General features: G+C 38.6%; 1 protein-coding gene across 1 annotated transcript; it reads left to right on the top strand.

The window, feature by feature from the left end:
- The first annotated feature begins 1,169 nt into the window (after nucleotides 1–1,169).
- On the top strand, nucleotides 1,170–8,614 carry LOC104591544 (28 kDa ribonucleoprotein, chloroplastic-like). The gene is made up of 4 exons (XM_010250412.3): nucleotides 1,170–1,766; nucleotides 1,861–1,962; nucleotides 7,459–7,740; nucleotides 8,297–8,614. Exons 1-4 carry the CDS (start codon nucleotides 1,224–1,226, stop codon nucleotides 8,360–8,362), a joined length of 993 nt encoding a protein of 330 aa, XP_010248714.1. The 5' UTR covers nucleotides 1,170–1,223; the 3' UTR covers nucleotides 8,363–8,614.
- The last annotated feature ends 1,214 nt before the right edge of the window (nucleotides 8,615–9,828 follow it).

The following is a 9,828-nucleotide window of genomic DNA, read 5'->3' as shown; positions in this document are numbered from 1 at the left end:
CAAGATCGACCGCTTAGTGGACGCGACCTCAGGGCATAAGTTGTTGAGCTTCCTGGATGCCTATTCCGATTACAATCAGATTAGGATGGACCCCGCTAATGAAGAAAAAACTGCATTTATAACCGGGCTCGGGTTGTATTGCTACAAGGTCATTCCCTTCGGACTAAAAAATGCTAGGACAACCTTTCAAAGACTTGTAAACAAAATTTTTGAGCCGTTAATCGGCAATAAAGTCGAATGCTATGTTCATGACATGGTCGTGAAGACCCAATATTCAAATTTTTTGCTAGATGATTTGCAAATTGTTTTTCAAATTTTACGAAAACAATTTGACTAGATTTGCAATCCCGATCAACGTCGGGATTGGGGTGGGTCATGAGGCCTCCACCCCACCCTAACCCCTGCTTGACCTGTGAAGGGTTCCATGTAGGGGTGTCAATTGGACTAGATTTGGTCCAATCCAAACCAATGTGAGTCCATTACAAATGATCAATCCAATCCAATCCAATGAGTATTTTAGACCTGTCCAATTCAATGTCTTTTTTGATAGTTTTTTTTTTTTTTTTTTTATAGATTGTCCAATTCAAATGTCTCGACTGTTCAAATTTATTTTTCTTTAGATTAATTCTAACCCAAACCTGATTCATTGACACTTATATTTTTATCTTCTACCAAATGGACCATACATTATCTCAATCCAACCCAATCCAATATAAATTCATTATGGATGGATCAGGTCCAATCCAATCCAATAAATACTTTGGACCATTAAGTCCGAACTGATCCCATTCAATGTGTTGTTAGTCCATTCAATCCGTCCAAATGGATTTTGATATGGGGTCCAATCCAAAACCGATCTATTACACATTTACACTCCCTACTTCCATGCCAGTGTCCCAGCACGGCCGGCCCGCTAAAAGACAGGCAGCCTGCAAAATCGTGCCGGGCCATTATACGGATCCACGCACCAACAACCTCTTAATCTCTTATGTCCTCACGAGTCACGAGTCACGAGTCCACGAGGAGAATCGGTCTATCAACAAAATGAAAATATCTAAAGTACTAGATGAAGCCCGAAGACCTCTCTGGTTCGACCCGTTCTGGCCGTTCTTGGACCGGCTGTTCGCTTTGGAACCCTCATTCTCTATAAACCCCGCTCCCTCTTCTATCCCTTATCCTCTCCCCTCCCTCCCAAATTCCAAATCTCTCTCTTCTCGGCTGCCATGGCTTCTGTAACTAAACCTCTATTCAAGACTGTACCAATGGCGGACAGATACTTAACCTCTCTCCCAACCCTCTTCACAACCAAAACTTCATCCCCGTTTCTCTCTCTCCCTTCTAAACCAATTAAACTTCTTCATCTCTCATGCTCTTCTTCTTCGTCACTTCCTTCATGGATGTCTCTGAAAAAGAAGCTTTCTTCTTCGACCATAATCGCTCTAGTAGCACAGACCTCCGACTGGGCTCAACAAGAGGAAGAGAATGAGGTTGAGGAGGAGGGGTTCAATTGGGAGAATCAAGAGGGCGAGGAGACCGAAGCTCGTTTGTCGGACTGGGAAGGTGAAGGGGAAGATGCGGCGACAGAAGGGAGTGCGCCTGAAGATGGAGAAGAGAGCGGCGTGGACGGGTTTCTCGGGGAGAGTGATGAGTCTTATTCGGAACCCCCTGAAGAGGCAAAACTTTATGTTGGCAACTTACCTTATGACATTGATAGTGAGAAGTTGGCTCAGCTCTTCGACCAGGCTGGAGTTGTTGAGGTTGCTGAGGTAACTTTTTTGTTATTACCGATGCTTAGTTTCTGCATATATGTATTGGCTAGAAGACTTCTTGGGGGTTTTATTGCGTTTGTTTCATTTTTAGGTAATTTACAATCGAGAGACAGATCAGAGTCGTGGGTTCGGGTTCGTCACGATGAGTACTGTTGAAGAAGCGGAGAAAGCTATCGAAATGTTCAACCGTTATGTAAATATTTGTCCTCCTTTCTTTTAAATTTGCTTATCTATTCGTTGATTATTCATTCTATAGCAGCTAGTTTGTAGAAATTGTATATTTTTCTAAAAGGTTATATGCATGGATAAGAAAGTGAAAAACGTTGTTTCAATTTTATTAGTCATTTACGATTTTATTATCGTATTCTGTTGATGGAGTTTTTACTTGGTTATGTTGATTTAGGAGGGTGTATTTCTCTGCTTACAGCTTCCTACTCTGTTGGTTATAGTCAATCCAACATATGCTTATTGAGTTTCCTTTTGTGTTTTTTTATCAATCTCTTTGAGGTCTGTAGCTTTTCTGTCTAATCTGTAAGTCTATTTTTTGGTTATTTATTTCTTATCCACTTGGGCGACATGATTATTTAACTATGTTTTCCAATTACTGGCAGGGCACAATATGAATAGGGAATTGATCAGTGATTTGGCGCACCTAGGTGCACAGGCGAGGCACATTTTAGGGTATGTGCCTCACCTAGGTCCTAGGCACAGCCCTTTCAAAAGGCGCACGCCTGGTGCACCTAGGCGTGCGCGCCTGATGCGCCTTGCACCTCAGCCCAGGCATGTGCCTTTTGAAAATTTGACGCTTTTTTTTTTCTCTGACTCCGAGAACCCCTTATTTGCTAATGTTCATTCATTCATCCTAATACGATATTTTCTTAAAAAGCAATTAAAATTATAAATTCATTATTTTTTGTGTGTAAACTAAGAATTTAACACCTAACAATCTAACATGGATTTTTTTGGGCTTGCCTCAAGGGGCATGGCACAAAGGTGGCTCGTAGAATCAGGAATGTAATATGTTTTACATTACATTAGCTACTTGAAGTAATGCAATTGAGTGAAAAAAGAGATTAGAGGTTTTACATGCTTGAAAATGTTTTATATGTTTGATCCTATTTTTAAATTATCATTTGAATATGCTTTACATCTTATGTTTATGTATTTTAATTTTAGATAATAGGTTTTTTAAAACATTTATTTTAAAATTTAAGTTTATATTTTTTATTAATATTATGTTTAATATTTTTTATTTTTTTGAATGTTTTTACTTTTAGCAATTTTTTTTGGTACTTTTATGCCTTGCTCCTCAAGCGCAAATTGACCTCTGCATCTTTTTTTGTGCCTTGCACTTTTAAAACACTAGAATTGATACAGATTTTTTTTTTCTGAATTGAAATATCCAAGAAGGAAACAAAATTCATTATGAGGTTTCTAGGTTAATTGTGGTTTATGCCATCATCTGGAAGCAATAACTAGCTAAGTTTTATATAACATCCAGCCTCTTATGAAAAAAAAAGCTTATAGAGCACAAGTAGGCTTGCACTCTTACTTGGTGGAGTCTATACCTTTGTTTTTTAAAATTTAGACTAATTAGGATAAAGCACTGGCCAAGTTTAAGTCTAGCGATGAGTATGTTAACATTTCATGATGCTTGCACTCTTACTAAAAGTTTTTGGTTTTCAACTTAGAAAGATACCTTAATTATTCCCATAATTAGAAGTGGTTATTTTATTGGTTGATCCTGATAAAATTTTCTTTGTAGTGCATTATTGAATTATCATAGATATTATAAATGAAGTTAGTACAGTGTTTTAAAAGGCGTGGGAGGTGTACACCTGGAGGCTCTCCCAAAACGCCCTGAGGCGTATGCCAGAGGCACCGACACCTCTTGCGCTTTTTTCATGAGGCGTGCTAGAGGCGTACGCATCATGCGCCTCATGCACATCTTATATAAAAAGATAGAAAAAAAAGGAAAAAGAAAAAAAAAAAGGAAAGGAAAGGAAAAGAAAAAGAAAAAATAAAGAAAAAATGAGATCCCCCCTTACTCTTCATCCTCCTCCTAACCCCCCTCCTCTTAAGGAGGCTTACACCTCCTTGTGTCTGGGAGGCTTACGCCTCTTGCGTTCTGAACTACCTAACGCTTATAGGTAGTGGGACACCTTGCATCACACCTCCACATTTTAAAACATTGAGTTAGTGTGAGAGGTTCTTAATGTAGAAACTGCAATAATAAAGTGGAACATGCTAGCTTTATGCTCATAACAGATCCTCATATCAAGAGCATTCCTTGGATAATTTTTTTTTGTGGCTCCATGAAGGTTAGAATGGTTATTTATTTATTTATTTTTTTGGAGTGGATGATGATAGCTATTGTATTTACTTTTTTATATTTCTTCTTTGGGCAAATTTCTTAAAGTACCCTTAAGGTTTAGCTAATTGACTAACTCCACCCCTACTGTTTGACTATTGTCTTAAAGTACCCCTACTGTTTCTGACAATTGACTAACACATCCCTTACTGTTAAGTCTCCGTCACGACTCGTTCACATGTAACATCACATGGTTGATTATCATCAGATAATACCAAAAGTACCCTTGAATGGGCAAACATGTCCTACCCTCAACATCACTTCCTCCGTCGAGAAAATGCTTCTGCTGCTGCTACAATTACTGTTGTTCTCTGTTAAATCTGATCCACTAGTTTGGGTAAAAAATGGAATCTCCCTCCCTGTTATTGTCTCTACCCGCTACCACCACTGCAGAAATGGGAACAACAATAGAAACAAACAGAAACAACGTATGAACTGAAAATAATCAATCTCTCCGGTGGCTCCATTTGTTGCAGTTTATTCTTCAAGATTTGATAGCCATGTGAAAAATCTCCAGCACTACTGGATCATCAGGGTTTGGGTCTATTCCACCACCGTAGATGATGAGGGGACCGCCACCTCCACCTAAGTTAGCTGACTACCATAACACAATCGACCACTACTCACGAAAGGGCCACTCTATGCCTGAGCCACCAAAGGTTTCGAAGAAGAAGACCAGTTATGGAGATGTGGAGGCATATAAGAAAATATGGCAGGTCATGAAGTGCTACCAACACCATTACTAGCAGAAGAACCAGCAACTGGCTTCTCAGCTGCAGATTCGGCAATGATCTGGCAGGCCATGAAGTGCTTCAGCCTTCAGATGTTTGATAATTTCCCTCTTGGCAATGATTTGGCATGCCAGTGCCACGGAGAGCTTCTGGTGAAAACGTTTTCTTGGAAGTGGGTTTTGAGGTGGAAGACTAAGAGGAGTTCAGAGGGCTTCTGGTGAATAAAGGAATGGACCAGGCAATGGTTGTATGAATGAAGCTAATTGTTGGCTTCGGCAATGGTGGCGTGGCAATGATGGTGGAATGACGACGGAATGATAGTCAGACGATGAGGGCTTTTCACAGTGACAGAAATGCAAGGGCATCACCTTTCTTCAACTAAGTCCTCAAATTTCCACCCCTTTCTTCAGATCTCAAAGCTTAGGAATTAGCTCATCTCTTTAGTGTATTGATTTTTTTCTTCTGATGGTTGAAGTTAGAACATCGAATCTGTGATGGGAAGGAGAGCTGGATTTATGGCAACAGAGGCAACAGAGCCTTGACGCGTGGAGCCACACAAGCGAAAGGAATGCAGGGAAAATACTAAAAGAGAAATGGAACCCTAGAGAAGTGCTTCTGCAATGGTTCACAGGGAAAGAGAGAGAGAAGAGGGGTCATGTTGGAAATAGGAAAAAAAATCATTTTATCGCCATTCTGTAGAGAGGAAATGATGTAATCTGATCTCTTCATCCTCTTTAAATCATTTTCCCTTTAAAAACCCTTACCTAGACGAATCTTTCATGTTGTCACACCACCGGGAGTTGCAGCGGTAACCCATGCAGACAATGGTGTTCTTTCTCCACTCGGTCAACAAAACTGTATTAAAGCGATGGTCAAAAATGTAATTTACATTTTGGCACGTTTATCTGAGATAGGGGCAAAAGTGACAATTCACCTTCCTCTGTTAGAATTTAATGATGAGGGCAATTGCCATAAACAGTAGGGATACTTTAAGACAATAGTCAAACAGTATGGTTGGAGTTAGTCAATTAGCTAAACCTTAAGGGTACTTTAAGAAATTTGCCCTTCTTTTTCTTGGGGGGTGGGGTGGGGATGGGGGTGCTTACTTCTTATAAACCATTTGGCGTGCCTGTAAGGACCAAACCTGATGATTGCAGACAAGCCAAGAGGACCAAACCATTTGGTCCTTTTGGAAGTTGGATTGTTGGAATTGTGGCTAATCAAAAATCCCACGAGGGGACGTGGTGCCTCATGTTTTGTGCTGTGACACACACTACCACCAAATGCAAGTGCCCTTTTTGCATGACCTGTTCTGGTCAGCTCGGCTCAGGTTGCATCTCCTAATGAACACGCCTCTTTTATCTGATGTTGGACAAACCAGTGCTAACTTATTATTAGTTAATAGTTGTATTTCAACTTGACAATTTCATAAAATAGAAACACAAACACACACTTTCAGCATTGTCTCTTTGATTCTTCTTTGTGGTTTTTTGTTCACTTGGAGCCACATATTCAAGAATCGGCATTGAGAAAATATATTTTTGAATTGATTGTTTACGAATTGATTAGGCATATACAATAGGAGATGCCATAAGAGGAATAGTAAACTGTTTATGGGTGCCCATCTTACCACCTAGGCAAGCACCTTGTGTATTGGGCGGGTGTGGGGTGCCTTAAATAATATATTCATGGATCCACCTGTAAGTGGTCTCCCAAGATTACTTCATTGCCTAGTCAACACCTTGACAACCATGCTAACACAGAACATTTTGTTTAATTTTAGGAGAAATAGGGTCATGGGAATGGAAGTAGGGAGTTGTTTAAGAATGGTCATGCAGACTTTGCCAAGGTGATTGTTTTCACTATACTTCAATATGGAGGTGATATTGAGAGGCTGTTGTCCATACAACTAGATGCTGGTGGATAAAATACTCAGGAATACTGTTCAATTGGCATATACCTGAATTTGAAGGGAGGTTTTAATAGGAAGTGTAAAGAACAAACCACATATTACGGAGTTAAATGCTTGATGCTCAAGAAGTCAGACACACTATTATAGGCATGGTATACGAGATAGATGTGATAAGAGTAGGAGGAATATTAAATTCTGAAACAAGCATGTTCACTTATTAAGTACTGATTTTGATGACAGATGCAGGATCAAGAAAGATTACTCACATCATATGGTTTGTCCATATAATTTGAATGTCAATTGAATATAGCAATGAAGATGCACCCATCATTGCAATGGCCATCTTTGATCTTTAGACAGTTGAACTTTCTTCCTGTATTAAGACCTGTAACAAGTTTCTGATGTCTTAATTGATATAATGCTGCATAATTTGCTCCATCTGTGTTGGGTTGGATTTCCTTTTCTTTTTAGTTAAACCAATAACAGTCGAACATTGGCCAACAGCTATATAATGTGTTCAGTACAATTGTTGTGTACTAAGCATGTCAACCATTTGTAAAAATGTTGTGTCCTTGTTTGGTGTGTTGCAGTAATTTGCTTAGTTTACACTCTTATCATTAAATGGTAACTCAATCGGCCCACTTTGTTTTACTATTTCTCCATGTGTTGAAACAGGATGCTGGTGGCAGGCTTCTGACTGTGAACAAGGCTGCTCCAAGAGGGTCCAGACCAGAGCGACCCCCACGAGTGTTAGAACCATCATTTAGGATCTATGTTGGAAACTTGCCATGGCAAGTTGATAACTCTCGCCTGGAGCAAGTATTCAGTGAACACGGTAAGGTTGTGGATGCCAGGATTGTTTATGATCGGGAGACTGGACGTTCACGTGGGTTTGGCTTTGTGACGATGTCGTCGCAAACCGAGTTGGATGATGCCATTGCTGCCCTTGATGGACAGGTAAGATGCATACCTTTTTCTTTAATTAATCATGTGGTTCCATTAAGAAGGATGAGAGAACAAGTGGTCTTATGTTTCCCTCGAGTGTAATTGATATTGTCCCAAATTTATTCTAATGCCACATTTTTTATTTTATTTTAAGTAACTTTTCTTTTGCTAATTATATGGATGAAGAATGGAATGCGAGCATGGTGGTGGTTAGGTCGTGTGTGTATGTGTTATTTTATATCATATTTTACATTATATGATATATAACAAAAATTGCAAACATATATTATGTCATATAATATAAAATATTATATAATTTATATTTAAATTCATTGGCCTGGAACTCGGCCCATGTCTGGGCAATTCAGGCCTGGGTCTTGGCCAGCCCCAGGTGCAGGCTATAACCCTTATCATAGGTTCTAAACCCAGCCCGACCCATGATCACCATGCAGATGTTACTAAATTATACTTGGTTTTGCTGTGTAACTAGTATATTGGCAATAGTCCTCTGTTTTGTCGTACAACACTTTTGTTAAAACAAATAACCTGGCCATCATTCCTCATGCAGAGTTTGGATGGAAGAGCAATTAGAGTGAATGTTGCGGAAGAAAGACCAAGGCGTGGCTCCTTTTGATTTAGAGAGAGGAGCTTTCAGTTCTTTAGGCTCTCTTTTTGTAACTGTGTAGGTTCTATTTTGGAGGCATGATTCAATGCTCAATTTGTTTCTTTTGATTTTATTAGCTAGTGACAGGAAAGTTTTTTGGTCAGTTAACATGCTTTTTACTTATTTCTTTTTATTCTTTTTTTTGTTCTGTTGGTAAAGATATACTTCCGTTATAATACTCTTTAAACGTACAAGGCAATTGAAAGGTTACCCTTGTTCAAAGAATTGGTTTTAGAAGCTAATAGCAGCATCAGATGCCACGCATCAGATTGTCTGTGCCCAAAAGGTGTAATATTTGTTTCTCTTGTGGAAGGTATGTTTATAATGGTAAATTTTTTTTAATCCTTGTTTACCGACGGTCAGTGACAGTTCAGAAATAATTCAATCTTGCAGTCGGTTGGTTAATCCGACTGAATTGATTTTTAGTGTAAAAAAGCCTACGTCTATATAGATTACACACCGAGTAAGTTGGAAGTTGGATTGAGTTCTTTAATGAAATCTGGTTATCTTTCTCTCTCGAAAAAAAAAAAGTAGATGTGTGTATTTGTTTCCTAAAAGTAAGCAACATGGGTTTACCCACAATGAAGTACATTACTATATTTGAATTCTATTTCCCGTAAAAATGGGAAAGTGGCAGTTGAATTGAAATTTTATTTTCTGTAAAAATGGGACACCAAGTGTGTGAGTGAGGGGAGAATGGGAGGAGATGGTTGAATGTGTAAAAAGTTCAGTTAGAGTAAATGTGCAAGAAGATTGAAAATTGTTTGATATTGTACCTGGGAACTTTCCACTTCTCACGTCTGAAAAGTTACAATATCACATATGTAAAAGCAGTAAGAGAAAACAAAATCATAGGTGGCAATGTGTCTACATGGTAGTTAGCTTTGGGTTTTGTTAGTATGCAAGTTAATGGTCTCTTTCTTGGAAGGACAAATATCTAAATGTAAGTGGGCCACAGGTCTCACTGTAGGGGGCTTTGGCCTGAAATCATTATTGAGAGAGAGATGGACAATTTTTGTTGATGAACACATAATGTTCTAATAGATGGTGAGTTTTGGAAAACAAAAAATCACTGACAATTTCCTTTTTTTTATTTTATTAGTACTATTCCATTAATGAGCCTACAAAATTTAATGTTGCATTTATGATGAAATTTTCTTTTTGGGATATGATGGACTATTTCTGCCAATAACCACCAATGGTAACTTAACAGAAATCTAATGGAATGTGAGTTTTAGAGGACAAAACTCACTGATATGGGCGAGGTTTTGAAAAGTCATGGTGGGCTTTAAATAATATCCTTTCATTTTTTTTCCCTTGTAGTTTTCCCATGCTTTGTTTGTTTCAACCTAAAAATGTTGAAAAAAAATTCAGGCTGAAATATTTGAGCTATATTGTACCCTCTTGCACAATAAACACTTTGTTTTATTTGCAAT

This window comes from Nelumbo nucifera, chromosome 4 (assembly GCF_055504915.1).
Source record: "Nelumbo nucifera cultivar China Antique chromosome 4, China Antique-T2T, whole genome shotgun sequence".
In the NCBI taxonomy this organism is placed as follows: domain Eukaryota; kingdom Viridiplantae; phylum Streptophyta; class Magnoliopsida; order Proteales; family Nelumbonaceae; genus Nelumbo; species Nelumbo nucifera.
Note: the sequence above shows the minus strand (reverse complement) of the source record. Positions and strands in the feature narration are given on the sequence as shown.